Source organism: Ursus maritimus, unplaced genomic scaffold, assembly GCF_017311325.1.
Source record: "Ursus maritimus isolate PB19 unplaced genomic scaffold, ASM1731132v1 scaffold_20, whole genome shotgun sequence".
In the NCBI taxonomy this organism is placed as follows: domain Eukaryota; kingdom Metazoa; phylum Chordata; class Mammalia; order Carnivora; family Ursidae; genus Ursus; species Ursus maritimus.
In genome coordinates, this window is record NW_024424453.1 from 29,639,270 (window position 1) to 29,655,786 (window position 16,517).

At 37.1% G+C, this 16,517-nt stretch overlaps 1 protein-coding gene across 2 annotated transcripts in view; it reads right to left on the minus strand.

The window, feature by feature from the left end:
* Nucleotides 1-16,517, minus strand: part of DNAJC13 (DnaJ heat shock protein family (Hsp40) member C13) — a 119,689-nt gene that overhangs the window by 98,367 nt on the left and 4,805 nt on the right. For both annotated transcript variants that reach the window (XM_040636812.1, XM_040636813.1), the window contains exon 2: nt 2,214-2,294. In XM_040636812.1, the coding sequence (XP_040492746.1) occupies nt 2,214-2,281 (68 nt within the window). In that variant the 5' untranslated portion in view covers nt 2,282-2,294. The remainder of the gene's footprint in view (nt 1-2,213; nt 2,295-16,517) is intronic.

Sequence of the window (16,517 nt, forward strand, 5' to 3'; positions counted from 1 at the left end):
AATGTCCATCAACTGACGGATGGATAAACAAAATGTCGTAAATCCATACAATAGAACATTACTTGGCAATAAAAAGAAATGCGCAAGCTACAATATGGATGAAACTTGAAAACATTATGCTAAGAGAAAGAAAACAGTTATACATCTGACTCTTGGTTTCGACTCAGGTCATGATCTCAGGGTCATTGGGATGGAGCCCTGTGTTGCTCTGCACTCAGCACAGAGTTTGCTTAAGATTCTCTCTCCCTCTCCCGTTGCCCCTCCCCCTGCATTAGTGTGCATGCGCACTCGCGCATGCACTCTCAAAATAAATAAATAAATCTCTAAAAAAAAAACTAATCTTGTGACCGAAAGTAGATTAGTGGCTGCCAGATGCTGAGAAGATAGGAAAAAAGGGAAGTAATTACTAATAATATTAGAGAAGATTTTTGGGGAGGTGATGAATGTCCTCCAAAAATGGTTAGTGTCCACTACTCTACTGAATATATTAAAGACCACTGAATGGTACACTTTAAAAAGGTGAATTTTCTGTTATGTAAATTTTATCTTAGTAAAGATGTTATGAAAACAAAAAAGTTTCAAGGTGTCAAAGATGAGGGCAAGGAATTGTGCTGAAAGCACATAAACAGTTCTCCAAATTATTACAGAAGAAAAAAAAAAGAGGATTGTCTTAAGTCTTAGTCACAACTTTCCTAGATAACAAAAAATTTTCCAGATGATCACAATTACTGACAAGCTCACAAAACAAAAAGTATTCAGTAAGCTTATCCTTTAGAATGTTTCAGTATGCTATACTTGTATTAAAAATAGAAGTTACAGGGGCGCCTGGGTGGCACAGTCACTAAGCGTCTGCCTTTGGCTCAGGGCATGATCCCGGCGTTCTGGGATCGAGCCCTACATCGGGCTCCTCTGTTGGGAGCCTGCTTCTTCCTCTCCCACTCCCCCTGCTTGTGTTCCCTCTCTCGCTGGCTCTGTCAAATAAATAAATAAAAAATCTTTAAAAAAAAATAGAAGTTACAGTATGATGATCAGAGCAATCTGCCACCTGAGAAAAAAATAAAAATCATTTCAATGAACAATTTTTTTAAGCCTGATGCAAAGAACTAAAAGAAAGTCACACTACCCTGGGTATGTCAATTTTCTAACTTTGCTCAATGAAATTAAATGAAGAAAAAATTTCAAGACAAATATTTTACAAGTGTAACAGTTATGCTCCTTAATTTAGGAGATCATACAATTGAGTTACTAAAAGGAAACAAACACTCTATCTTTCAAAATTATAGTCAGTTTGCTAACGCAAACCAGAAACGCTACAGAATTCAGATGTTGCACCATTCTAAGAAGTTACTACACTATTACCTAAAAGATGAAAAGTTCAGAAAAAGATCTAAAGTTACTGGCTTTATATACATGGCATAGTTTATCTGAGGTCTGATTTGGAATAATGTGGTCACCTATTTGTCAAAGTGTGGGATACTCATTTTATTTACTACTACTTAAAACGATTAGACAGGAAACTTTTTTGGTACTGGCCAACAGGCGCCACTCACTGAACACTCAATGTATTTAAAGCATAATTTGAAAACCTTCACATGCTCCATGTCACTTCATTTAATCCTCACAGCAATCTGAGGGGTAGGAATTACCACCGGTTTTACAAAAAGGAAACAGAAGTATCAACATCTTGGTCTGACCACGCAGGCTACAAAAAAATGTCACTGCCTCTCCCAAAGAAAAAATAAGATCAAACCCAATTTTTAAAATTCATTATAGGGCTAAAGAAAGATTATAAAAAGCACTACTAGCATATTTCTCTGACAGGCAAATCAACACAAAAATGCAGCCATCACACACAGGTTAGTCTCTGGCCAATAAAGCTGTGAAATTAATACTCTGCCACTACTATATAATCCAACCATTAACTAACAACATCCAAGAAGGTAGACAAATGGTCTGTTTTCCTTTTGTTACTTTTAATTCTTACCAACTCCTTCCTAACACAGACATAGAAAACCATAAATGTCAAAAGGAAAAAAGGACAATAATTTATTCCAAGTGTAGCATTTGCATTTAAAATACGCACATATGCTTTTCAGAAGAGAAGGGCTGAATGGCATAACTGAGCTGTGTGGTACTACTCAAGATACTGAAAGTTAGGTTTAAAATGATACTTCATAGAAGCACAGAAAAATAAAACCAATAGAAATACTTACTTTCCCCTCCATGAATGTTTTGTGGTGTAGAAACATGCCAAATCTTTGTTTTCCCTAATTATGTTCATTTTGTGCTGAAACCTAGAAGATAAAAATATGGCTGAATTTAGTACAGTTATCCTTCAAGTTTTTCCTGAATCTCCAATACCATACTTTCAGAGCTTGCCATATAATACTGATTTTTAAGGCACAATTTCTTCCGCAAGACCACAGGTTTTAAGAACAGGCACTGGTCTGTTCACGTCTCCATCACAGACCTTACCACACTATATTGTGATTGTCTGCTCTCCTCCACTACAATGGGTTTCTTGAGGACAAGAATTGCCCTCAACATCCCAAGAGTAGAGAATCTAATAAAAAATGTTCAAGTAAATTAATCTTTAAATCTCACATTAGCAACAATGTCTTGGCACAATACGGGCACCTAAAAATGTTTCCCAGGTATCAAATCAATTCCAAAAGATTTTTGTTGAGTTACTAAGTGCCAGCTGTTCTGCTATCACTGTCACTTTAAGGAGACCCACTATAAATACAATTTAACTTAAAAATAACAATATTTTCATTACAAAAGTAATGCATGTCCACAGTAAAACATCTAAAATGCTCATAAAGTAAATCCTAGCATCTAAAGATAATCATTCTAGCCTCCCTTCTTCTATTTAGAAAAGGCTTTTTTAAAACAAAACTGAGATTGTCAATTGTACTGCTTAAGCCTGTTTTCACACAATATTAACCTTCTTCTATGGAACCTTCTATGGAATTAAATATTCTTTTAAAAAGTTATCCCATGGGGCGCCTGGGTGGCACAGCGGTTGGGCGTCTGCCTTCGGCTCAGGGCGTGATCCCGGCGTTCTGGGATCGAGCCCCACATCAGGCTCCTCCGCTATGAGCCTGCTTCTTCCTCTCCCACTCCCCCTGCTTGTGTTCCTCTCTCGCTGGCTGTCTCTATCTCTGTCAAATAAATAAATAAAATCTTTAAAAAAAAAAGTTATCCCATTGTATGAATATACTAGAACAATGCTACTTATAGTGTAATCACAAGCATCAAGCTAGTTACAGAAATTGACAGTGTTTAGAAACCTAGAAAGTTTGGTGAGTGAACTTCTCTGGTTGAAGAGTACATAGACCAAACAGTTCAGAACTCTCAAACTTTTGTGATGGATCACATGGTAATAGCTTCCTACCAGCCTCATGCAGAGGGACCATGTTATGTGTCATATTTTAAAATTAGTCTACTGACTATAGCCCAGAAGTGTATGAAATCCAGAACCCACTTACTCCATGAAAAAAATTTAAATGTAGCTAATTGTACAGGATAAACTACTGGAACTGTTTACTAAGGAAAAGATTGATAAATTTTGAAAATACTACATAATTTGCTTTATACTGCATAAAAGTTAAAATGAATATGGTCACATTTCTTCTTTTTTGACTTGACCATCTCTCCCTACCCTTAATTAGAAATGTACTTTAAAAAATATATACCAAAGTGTCAATGCACGTTAAATAGCTAGAATTATGGTTCCAACCATATTATGGTTCACACTGGTCTAATTTTTTTTAATCTGCAAGTATCCTTTTAACAACTTGAATAAAACTAATTTCATTCAAAAAAACACTTTTATAACAGCTTTTTAAGATACAATTCACAAACCATAGAATTCACCCTTTGAGTGTACAATTCAGGCGTTTTTAGTATATTCAGAGTTCTACAACCAATACTGTTTTTAGAACATTTTTATCATCCCAAAAAGAAACCCTGTTAGCAGTCACTCCTCATTCCCACTCACTCCCAGCACCTGGCAACCACTAATCTACTTTCTGTCACTATGGATTTGCCTATTTAGACATCTCATATAAATGAATCATACAAAATGTGGTCTCTGTGACTGCCTTCTTTCATTTAGCATGACATTTTCAAAGTTCATCGACACTCTGGCATAGATAAGTTTCCTTCCATTGTATAGATATACCACATTTTGTTTATTTATCAGTTGATGGACATTTGTGTTATTACTTTTTCGCTATTATGAATCATGCTGCTACAAACATTTGTATGAACATGTTTTTATTTCTCTTGAGTATATATACCTGCATAGCAAAAACATTTTAAAAGGCACTGCTATTTTGAAATCGCTTTCTTCATTCCTACTACTTGTTTTTGTATTAGCAAAGTGGGAAGGGCCTCTACCCTATGTAGAACACTCTTCCCCTAGATACCTACATGACTCCCATGTCCTTCAAATCTGTGTCCAAATGTCACTTCTATAATGAGGCCTACCCTAACTATCCTGTTATAAATTGTAATCACTCTCCTCATTCTACACCTTCAAGCCCCTCTGACTTCTGCTCATTTTTCCTCTATGCCACCTTTCACTGTCTAATATGCAATTTATCATCCATCTAATCCATCTAATCCTAAAGCTACCATATCCAGAGAGAAGCATTTCTGTCTGTTAAGCTCATTAATAAATATATATAAATATATATATATCCCCAGAGCCGACAAGAGTGCCTGACACAAAACAGGTGCTCAATAAGTATTTGAGTGAATGAATGAAATTCAACAACCCCACAGGAAATTCTGATGTCCACTTTAAACCTGATGTTCTAACAAGTACTCCTAAATAAGGTTTTGTCAAATCTTCTGGAAAAGCATCAACTCATGCTCTGAGGAATAAGAGAACCACAAGTAACAGCAAGGTTAGGGTAACCTATACTGTTACTAGAGAGGAAATTACAGTCAACTGACATCTTCCTACTAGTGTGTATGGAGACAGCTAAATATAGTCCTGACAGTTGGTGCGTTTTGTTTTTTTCCTGGATTGTGTATCTGAGATGAAACAGGCAGCCAACTAAGACTTAATTAAAACCAGCAAATTTTTTTCCTGCCTTCTAAATCATTTGCCGTAAATGATATCGTGAAAAGAAACTTAGGTAGGATCTCTGAGACTACGCCAAAATAGTGAAAAATATAGTTCTACAGATGTTATCTTTCCCTTATACACTGCAACTGAAGACTGGACTAAGGGAATAAAAAAGGAGGACAGAAAACGTGATGGCCGATAGTAAACAGTGGAGTTTGGATTGCTAGTCCATAACTTAAGATATCTGAATGAGAGACTCTGTACCAAGGCCTATCTTAGAAAAACTAACAAGAGGGGCGCCTGGGTGGCGCAGTCGTTAAGTGTCTGCCTTCGGCTCAGGGAGTGATCCCGGTGTTCTGGGATCGAGCCCCACATCAGGCTCCTCCGCTAGGAGCCTGCTTCTTCCTCTCCCACTCCCCCTGCTGTGTTCCCTCTCTCACTGGCTGTCTCTCTGTCAAATAAATAAATAAAATCTTTAAAAAAAAAAAAAAAGAAAGAAAAAAAAAAACTAACAAGAAAATGTACTTGAGTAAAGAGTGACTGATATCATTTAGGGACTTTAAATTTAAAATGTACTGTATGGTGACTAACATAATAAAAAATTATTATATAAAAAATAAATAAAATAAAATGGAGAGAAAAATAATTAAGACTTTAAAATGACAGCCCCAAAGAACTTAGAGCATGACCCAAGAGGATAAAAAAAAAAAAACAAACCTAAAGATGACTTCATAGGTATCACTGATTTGGTGGAATATGTAACTCAAATAGATCTTTTAGGAGGGGAATTAAAACAAGTTTACATCAAGAAGGCTTATCTACAACTTTCTGAAGACCTAGGAACTTGGTGATGATGAAAGCACCAGGCTCCAGAGAGTTCTTAGATTAGGATAGATTAAAAGGAGAAAGGGAGAGAAGATTTAACACACACATTAACATAAAATTAAACTACTAAAATATATACAAATGGTCAAAAGGTATATGAAAAGTTGTTCGATGTCACTTATCAGAGAAATGCAACTCAAAAGCAAAAGAGGGGGTGCCTGGCTGGCTCAGTTGGTGGAGCACGCCAATCTTGATCTCAGGGTTGTGAGTTCAAGCCCTGTGCTGGGTGTGGAGATTGCCATAAATAAATAAGTTAAAATAAATAAAATAAGTTAAAAAAATAAATAAGTTAAAAAAAAAAAAACCAGGGGCGCCTGGGTGGCACAGCGGTTGAGCGTCTGCCTTCGGCTCAGGGCATGATCCCCGCGTTATGGGATCGAGCCCCACATCGGGCTCCTCCGCTGGGAGCCTGCTTCTTCCTCTCCTACTCCCCCTGCTTGTGTTCCCTCTCTCGCTGGCTGTCTCTATCTCTGTCGAATAAATAAATAAAATCTTAAATAAATAAATAAATAAATAAACCATGAGATATTACCTCAACCTGTTACAATGGCTATTATCAAAACAAACAAAGGAAAAACCCCAAAAGACAGCAAGTTTTGGCAAGGATGTAGAGAAACCAAATATTGTTAGTGGGAATGTAAAATGGTGTAGGCAGTATGGAAAACAGTATAGAAGTTCCTAAAAATTAGGGGCGCCTGGATGGCTCAGTCGTTTAGTGTCTGCCTTCGGCTCAGGGCATGATCCCAGCGTTCTGGGATCAAGCCCCACATCAGGCTCCTCCACTGGGAGCCTGCTTCTTCCTCTCCCACTCCTCCCACTCTCTCGCTGGCTGTCTCTCTCTGTCAAATAAATAAATAAAATCTTTAAAAAAAAAAAAAGTTCCTAAAAATTAAAAACAGAACTACCATATGATCCAGCAATCAAACCACCAGGTATTTATTCAAAAGAACTGAAATTAGGATCCTGAAGAGCCAACACTCCCATGTTCATTGCAGCATTTTCCATAAGAGCCAGGATGTGGTAAACAACTTCAAGTCCATCAACGGATGAATAAATTTAAAAAACATGGCATACATATATAATGGAATATTATTCAGCCTTGAAAAAGGAAATCTTGCAATATGCAACATGGGTGAACACTGGGGGACATGATGCTAAGTGAAATAAGTCAGTCACAGAAGGACAAATACTGCATGACTCCATGCAGTATTATGAGTTATCTAAAATAGTTGAACTCATAGAAACACAGGGTAGAATAGGTGGTTGCCAGGAACTGGGGTGCAGTAGAAAGGGAGAGTTGTTAATGGGTATGAAGTTTCGGTTGTGCAAGATAATTAGGTTCTAGAGATCTGCTGTACGGCATGGTGCCTATAGTTAACAATACTGTACTGCACACTTAAAAATCTATTAAGAGGACATATTTCATGTTGTGTTCTCACCACAATAAAATAAAATTTAAAAAAATTTTAAAGTAAACTACTGATTAACCTGGCCTGATAGAAATACTGATGCAGATAACCATGTTCTCAGAAAAATACAATATCAGATTAAAGAAGTACTTCAACTCTCTGGACATATCAGAAGTTCCTATGGCCAAAATCAGCACACCTGACAATTATCTCTAATATTTTAGGAAGCAAAAGTGATACTGCTATTGTGCATCCAATCCTGAATAAAAACCACCAAAAAAGTCTAGTAAAATGGAAGTGCTTTTTTTTTTAAGAAAATTACTCCTTTATCTAAAAAGCCTACCTTCAGCCATGTTATATATAGGCAGAGGTATATCTGAGGGGTAAGAAAGGGAGAGGATACTCACCTACGTAGGCAAATAAATAAGGGGATAATTCAGTGCTATTTATTACTAGTGTCTGCATAGCCTCATTACGAAAATCAGGATAATCCTTTTTTATTCTGAGCCCTCAGTAAAGATTATCCTGAAATTAGGGAGGCACAGTGACTCTAATAAAAAGATTTAAGACATCCTGAAATTATGCAAAAACTAGGTTTGAGTATTCATCATATGTTAATGATTAGGCCAGGCCTTGACTATGCATAACCTACCTCATTTTGTCTCCATAACACCACCATGGTACAGATATGATGATCCCCCACTTTATTGACCGGAAACCTGTAGAGAATTTATCACTTCTCCCAGGTCACACAGCTGGTAAGCAGTTGGGCAGACCGTGGACTCAATCTGCTTAACTCTATACTCTATGTATTTAACCTAAGCAATAAAACCTTCCCTCAAATTTAGGAACTCAAAATTCATTCTGACCATGTAATTACAGATGTATCATTTGACAGCACATTCCTAGATTAATTTAGAACTAGTTCCAATTATTACCTTCACACAATTTCAAACAATGAAACAAACTGCCATACTCAACACAAGTCAAAAAAAAAAAAAAAAAAGAAGAAGAAAGAAGAAAAGGGAAGGCTCCAAGGCTGAATATTTCTGTCTATAGATAAGCTTTAAAAATTTTTTTAAATGGGGTGCCTGGATGGCTCAGTGGGTTGAGTGTCTGCCTTCAGCTCAGGTCCCGATCCTGGGGTTCTGGGATCGAGCCCCATATCAGGCTTCTTGTTTAACGGACAGCCTGCTTCTCCCTCTCCGTTTCTCTCTCTCTTCATCAAATAAATAAATAAAAATCTTTTTTAAAAAATAACTAAAAAAATTTTTTTTAAACAAAGTGTTTAAAACAAACATGACAGAAATTTGCTATGAATATAGGATTCTAGGATAGTCTTTAAGGAGCTCAATAACAGAAAAATACTATTTTAACTATACTGAACTTTTTAAATAACCAGATTAATGAGATGTGAGGCAGGGACCTACTTCCCAACAGTGTAATATTAACCTCTCCAAATTTTCAAGTAAATCTATTTTATATTCTCAACAAAACCTCAACCACTTTGTGATGCAGTCATTTCATCTAATGAAGGCAACTGGTCTGGAAACACTAACTCTTTCAGACCATGAGGACACTCCTGGACACACAAATAACTCACTAGTGAATAATGCCAATACACAAATATCAGAAAAATGCAGAAGAAATAGGATAAGAATATTCTGTAGTGGGGCGCCTGGGTGGCACAGCGGTTAAGCGTCTGCCTTCGGCTCAGGGCGTGATCCTGGCATTACGGGATCGAGCCCCACATCAGGCTCCTCCGCTGGGAGCCTGCTTCTTCCTCTCCCACTCCCCCTGCTTGTGTTCCCTCTCTCGCTGGCTGTCTCTATCTCTGTCGAATAAATAAATAAAATCTTTTAAAAAAAAAGAATATTCTGTAGTGACTATGTATCATTCAAAGTGAGACTTGGAACAACTTCAAGAGAACCACTGGAAAATGAGTGAAGGCAAGTCTAGGGGGTCCTGTGAGTACAGTGTTCAAGTGATGATTTAATCTTGCAACACAAACTTGAAGTACCTCCCTGTAGCACAGATACCAGACCACACTAACAACTAGCACAAGAAACCACATTAATACACACACTAAACTAGTTTTAATATTCAAGCTATCATCAAGGTAACTAAGGGTGGTGAATTTTTAAAGTGTTACTTCTGGTTGAAGGCAGATTAGTAAGAATTGCCATTTACCGGCTGGGTAACTTTGAAGAAAAGCTTCCTAAACTTCTCGGAATCACGGTTCATGTATGAAAGAGAGAGAACAGTATTTATAGCAAAGGGCTTTGGTGAGGACTAAATGAGATAAAGGGGAGAATGTGATGCTTGGCTCAGAATAAGCACTGAAAAATATTAACTACAATCAAAATAGTTATTACTGTACTTTAAATATACTATGCTAGATATGAAATAGTTGTTTCGTCTCTCTCTATGATTACCTCTCTCACTTTCAGGCTTACAAGGCCCTGTATCTCTCTTTAGGCATCTCAGGTGGCAAAGTTAAAATCATTAAACTACTTAATCCTAAATCTTTTATCTTTTAATTTCAATTCTTCATTCAGTGTATATCACCAAAGAATATCAGCTACGATTTCTACCTTCAAAAGTACCACGTTTTATTGCTTTAATCAGTATTTGCAGTTTTCACCTGCTCTTTCAAAAATAACTATAGCAAAAATATTTCTTAAGCTAGGTTGAGTATATGAGGGTGTCATTTTATTATCCATTGTCATTATTTTATTATCCATTGTTATATTTTATCCATTGTTATTTTACAATTTATCTCACCTAAAAAGGTTTTTAAAAAGATAAAAATAAGGGCACCTGGGTGGCTCAGTTGTTTAAGTACGACTCTTCCTTTTGGCTCAGGTCATGATCTCAGGGTCATGAGATAGAGCCCTACTTCAGGCTCTGCGCTGGGTATGGAGCCTGCTTGGGATCCTCTCTCCCTCTCTCCCCCTCTCCGTCTGCCCCTCCCCCCAACTTGTGCACACTCCTGCGCACATGTGCTCCCCCTCTCTCGCTCTCTCAAAAATAAATAAATAAATGAAATTAAAAAATATAAAAAGGAATAAATATATAAGACAGGTTAAGATAATTATGATAGATGAAATTTTTTTAAATTATCTTAAGTCAACTATAGCCTGACATTTAAGCTTCTCTTTACTTCAACTTCATTCCTACAAGATACCATCATTTTTCAAGTCAATGTTACTTACTACATTTTAAATCCCCTACTTAGGCATTTGGAATTTCACTTGTTAGAACTATCTCTACACATGAAACCAACACAATATTTTTAAATTTATGTTGGTATCTACAAGTTAACTATGGTTTGAGAAACTTTTGGAAAAAAAGAACTTCACCCCCTAAAAATAATCTATGCTCTATTTAATATTTATGTATTTCTCCCTTAATATTTACATATTTCATTAACAAGCTCCAAAAGTGTTTCTAAAATTGTTGCTCATTGACAAAAACTCTTAAGCAACCATAATTCCCATTAATAGTAATGAAAAATATGCAAAACTTCTAATATCAAGCAGATGATAGCAGTAACAGTCATTTATAGGCACATTCTCTAAATAGCACTGAACTGTCCAACTAAAAAAATGGAAAACTTGTTGGATGAGATCTTGGTAGCAGCTGCATCATCAGCACTTGCCACCCTGCCAGCTGTTGACACATACTCAAGTTAGCAAGAATTTATCTGTTCAAACTAATTATTGCTAAAATTTCACTTTCTTCAGGGTGCCTGGGTGACTCACTTGCTCACTCTCTCTCAAGTAAATAAAGAAAATCTTAAAAAAAAAAAAAAAGTCATGTCCTTCATTCCTGCAGTAGTGTCCAACTTCAAATTCTCAAAGACCTACCCTTTTTTTGATGAGAAAAACACAAATTTACGTGTTCTTTGTAATTACATCACATTGAAAGCACCTCCAATTTTTCAAGTTGGTTTCACCTGTTTTCATTCCATACCTTATTATTATACCACCAACAGAGCTTTATTGCACCTTCACAGTTTGTTCTTTTGAGAGAATTGTTCTAGGGGTTGAAAAGTCCAATTCAGGACAACACAGGCATTTTGGCTAGATTCACCCTATTCAGTGAATTCCCCTGCTTCATGCTTTCGAACAACATTTAATGTTCTCACATTCTCTAATTTATTACTGGCAGTAAAACTGGCAATCTATTTAAAATCACTTATGAATAAAATGAGACCGATCTTTCAGAAGATATGATTTTGACATAAAACCACAGGATTTGAGAGTCAACTAAGCAGAAGCCTACACCAAACTGATACTAAGAACAGAAAGCAGGTTGAACGGCCTCAACATCACAGGCACCCAAGCAGCCAGATTACAGCCAAGCTATAAGCGAAAGAATCTGCACACGTAGCAAAACTAAATGTGCAAGCCTTGTGTTTAAGTAAAAACAGAGCCCTCATTGAGCCAGTGATGAATGTGTATACTCAGAAAAAGACAGATCTTCCTTGACTTACTATGGGGTTACCTCTGGTAAGCCCATTGTAAGCTGAAAATGCATTTAATACACTTAACTTACCAACCATCATAGCTTAGCCTAGCCTACCTTAAATGTGCTCAGAACACTTCTATTAGCCTACAGTTGGGCAAAATCATCTAATACAATGCCTGTTTTATAACAAAGTATGAGTACCTCATGTGATTTACTGAATACTGTACTGAAAGTGAAAAGCAGAATGGTTCTAAGTGTATCAGTTGTTCACCCTTGTGACTGCCTGGCTGACTGGGAGCTGCAGCTCACTGTCATTGCCCGGCATCATGAGAGTATGATATCGCATAGCGCTAGCCTGAGAAAACATCAAAATTCAAAATTCAAGGTGCAGTTTCTACTGACTGCATACCACTTTCACACCATCATAAAGTTGAAAGATTTTTAAGTCAAGTTATCATTAAGTTGGGAACCATCTGTGATACACTAGTGAATAAATGAAGGAAATGGCTTTAATAAAGGCTATTTGCCTTCAAAGCACACTTTTGCATGACCCACTGAGACTAATTTTTACATAATTACAACTTGGAGAGAGCAGATAAGATACTAATTTTTACACTTTTGAGTCTATAACACAGAATTCTGCTCTCAAATAATGAATTAAAAACATGAGTTTGTCCTGAAATGCATTAAAAAATAAGATGGATAGAAAGATGGATATATGATAAAGCAAGTAGTAAATGTTAATGTCAAAATCTTGGAGATGAGTCTATGAATATGTAATGTAAAGTTCTTTCAACTTGGCTGTAGATGAAAAATTTATTTGGGGGGGCGCCTCGGTGGCTCAGTCGTTAAGCGTCTGCCTTCGGCTCAGGGCGTGATCCCAGCATTCTGAGATCGAGCCCCGCATCGGGCTCCTCCGCTGGGAGCCTGCTTCTTCCTCTCCCACTCCCCCTGCTTGTGCTCCCTCTCTCACTGAATGTCTCTCTCTCTGTCAAATAAAATCTTTAAAAAAAAAAATTTATTTGGGGGGAGAATTGCATTTACCTTTATTTTCTGACCGAGCTTGACTCGAGCTTGACTATAGAAACGCTGTTTTTCTGCTACATTGTGTTTGGCACTACACCTGAAAATATGGTATACAGTCACATGATAGGAACTAATTTATTAACTTAATATTTCTTCATACAGCTATATCCTATTAAAAATGTAGGAGGAAGGAGAACCACTGCTAAGGCAAAGGCTAATCTTGAGTAATAACCAAAGAGAGAATCCCTTAACACTAGCTTTTTAAAGGCCTACATTTATTTGTAACTGGATTCAAAATTTGAGTCAATTACATCACTAGACTAGTTGTTCCAAATAAAAGGTAAAAATATAAATAGTTAATGTTCCAATTTTAGATGTGCTGGCAAAGCGAGCACAAAATATAAACAGTTAACGAAACATTAATTTTTACCCAGATTAAAAAGCTACAACTAGACTGTCTTAGAATGTGCTGTGTATGGGGGAAAACTGATATGAACTTCAACCTTCTTTTTTAATTTTTAATTTCACCTTCATGTTTTAATATATAACACAAGTAGAGGCAAAAGCATTTCCTTCTAAATAAGTAACAAATCAGTATGTGTAATGTGTATAATACCTACTGTACAGGTTTTGTGTTTTTTTTTAAGATTTTATTCATTCATTTGAGAGAGAGAGAGAAACAGAGCACAAACAGGGGGAGAGGGAGAGGGAAGCTGCCCGCTGAGCTCAAGCCTGACATGGGGCTCAATCCCAGGACCTGGAGATCATGACCCAAGCCGAAGGCACACACCCAGCCATCTGAGCCACCCGGTGGCTGCCTTCAGCTCAGCAGGGAGTCTGCTTCTCCCCCTACCCCTCCCCCTGCTCATGCTCCCACACTAATAAATAAAATCTTTAAAAATAAATAAATAGCTTATAAAATAGATCACAAAGTAAGGTTTTAATACATCCTACCTTAGCTTTCTAAAAGCACTGAAGAACCCACTAACTCCAAAGATAAATGTGGTTAGAGAAGAAAGCCAGTGGTACTGTCAAATTTCAGTGGACTATGCTATCTCCAGATAATTGCCCAGAATTTATAATACTGAAACCTCTGCATTGCCTGCCCCATCAAAATGAACTTTTATATACTTCCACCACCACAGGGCAAGGCAAAATAACCTAAGATCCATCTCCCCATTCTTTAAAAATCCATTCCTTTCCAATTAGAAATCAGATTATATTCATGAAATAAAAGGGCAAAGGAAACTCAAAAGCAACCCCTAAATCTGAAGAAACACTTTTAATAGTATCTTAATTGGGGGAGGGGCAAGCATAAATACCACAGTAGTTAATTTTGTTGGCCATTACTATTCAATATAAGTATTGAAAAAATACGTCTTTACATTTTAATCACATGTATGCTGATTTCATCCGAGGGAATAATTCTTATTTCTCACAAAATAGACCTCTAGCTGTTGTAACAAAAAAAAAGTTTTTTCCAAGAAAGATGCATGATTACGACTCTCCTTTCCAAAACTTAAAAATGCCCTGAAATACTCACCTCAAAAACCCAAACAAATGTGTTCATTTAAGCAATCCTGTGAAATCGATGCTAATGATCATTTACATAGTTTTAGTTTGTACACATTCCTGAAAAATTTTATCTTTGAAGCTAACTTGGCTCATGCAAGAACAAAATGTACTAGTTCAATAAACTCCTCTTTAGCTCACAAACAGATACTTAATAATCTTACTCTATTACACTAAATAGACCCTAATGGGTAAGAGATTTTCAATTGCCATGTTTTAACTTGTTGCTGTTTTTTCTATCACTGTAGTGAATGCATAATGGAAGACTAAATTTCCTAAGCATATTACAAATTCTTCTTAGAGGAAGTTTTACAGTAAGCATCCTAATAGGCAAGCACACTATTAAAAGACAAGGGGCTTAAACTACTACAATTTCCCTTTCACCCAACACAAAATACCAAGGGTTTCTCCTTTGGCTCTTTCTGAAATATCCCTGTTATTCCTAACTCTGCCATAGTTCTTCAGATTTTACAGGACACCCCAAATCTACCAGTTAACTAAAAACAAAACAGAACAAAACAAAACAAGGAAAATTCCACTTTTAAAATTAAACCCAGCAGATCTATGGTTGGGGGGAGGGAATGGCTTTATCTACTCTAAGATTTGGTAAATGTCCAAAATACATTCTGTATCTTAACCAGAAGTTTGAGGGGGAGAGAAACCTCATAGTACTAGATGAGTAAGGAATACATGTCTGAAATCCATGTATAAGAATTTAAATTTTACTATTAGCATAGAATTTATGAAATACTAGGGGGAATATCCTATATTCATAATCTTATCAATCCTTTCATTATGTTCTGGCAACTATATTTGACAAAATTAAAACATTTAAGTAATCATTTTAGATAACTTTGGGGTTTTGTTTTTTGTTGTTTTTTTTTTTTTTTAAAGATTTTATTTATTTATTCGACAGAGTTAGAGACAGCCAGCGAGAGAGGGAACACAAGCAGGGGGAGTGGGAGAGGAAGAAGCAGGCTCATAGCAGAGGAACCTGATGTGGGGCTCGATCCCATAACGCCAGGATCACGCCCTGAGCCGAAGGCAGACGCCTAACCACTGTGCCCCCCAGGCGCCCCTGGGGTTTTGTTTTTGATCTGTTCATCAAAGATCAAATTTTTACTCATCAGCTTCACAGAAGTATTACCAATGGCCATGCGCTAAATACGTGCACACTGCTTAGGCATGTGGTCTACTTCTAAGAGCAACTTAAAATGCTGCAATAATAAAATCCCATTGAATGTAGACTTTATTTAAGATTTATTTATTTATTTGAGAGAGAGAGAGAGAGAAAGAGAGAGAGAGAGCATGAGCAGGGGGAGGGAAAGGCAGAGGCAGACGCAGACTCCCTGCTAAGCAGGGAGGAGCCTGATGCAGCACTCGATCCCAGGACCCTGAGATCATGACCTGGGCTAAAGTCAGCTGCTTAACCAACTGAGCCACCCAGTCACCCAGCTTTGTTGTTTTAGAGATCACTATTCTTCATAAGCAGTCCATAAAAGTCCAAGTAAAACTCAAATATGCAGGGTGTTGAACAAAGTTAAGAGCCTGTGAAAAGAACTACTAGCAAATTATGCTTATCTTTATTGATAAAATAAAGATTTTACTGAACGACACTTAGTCTAAGTTAGTAAAGATGATCACAACCATGTTGGTTTAAGTTACTTACTAAAATTATTCCCCAAATCAGTGATTCTCAAAGGAGTTTCCACAATTAGAAATCACTCCATACTACAAGAGATGTTACTGATTGGCATGTGCTGAGCATGTGAAAACTGCTGAAGCAGAAAAATGTGTTGAAAACCACTGACTACAATTTTAAAGACGCTGTGATAAGAAACACTACAGTAGGGGCTCCCGGGTGGCTCAGTCAGTTACGGGACTGCCTTCAGCTCAGGTCATGGTCCCTAGGTCCTGGGAACGAGACCCACATCAGGCTCACTGCTCAGCCAGGAGTCTGCTTCTCCCTCTCCCTCTGCCCCTCCCCTTCACTCAGGCTCTCTTTCTTAATAAAGAAAATCTTAAGAAAAAAAAAAAAGCACTGCTGTAGTCCCCCCCCCCCATCCACAGGA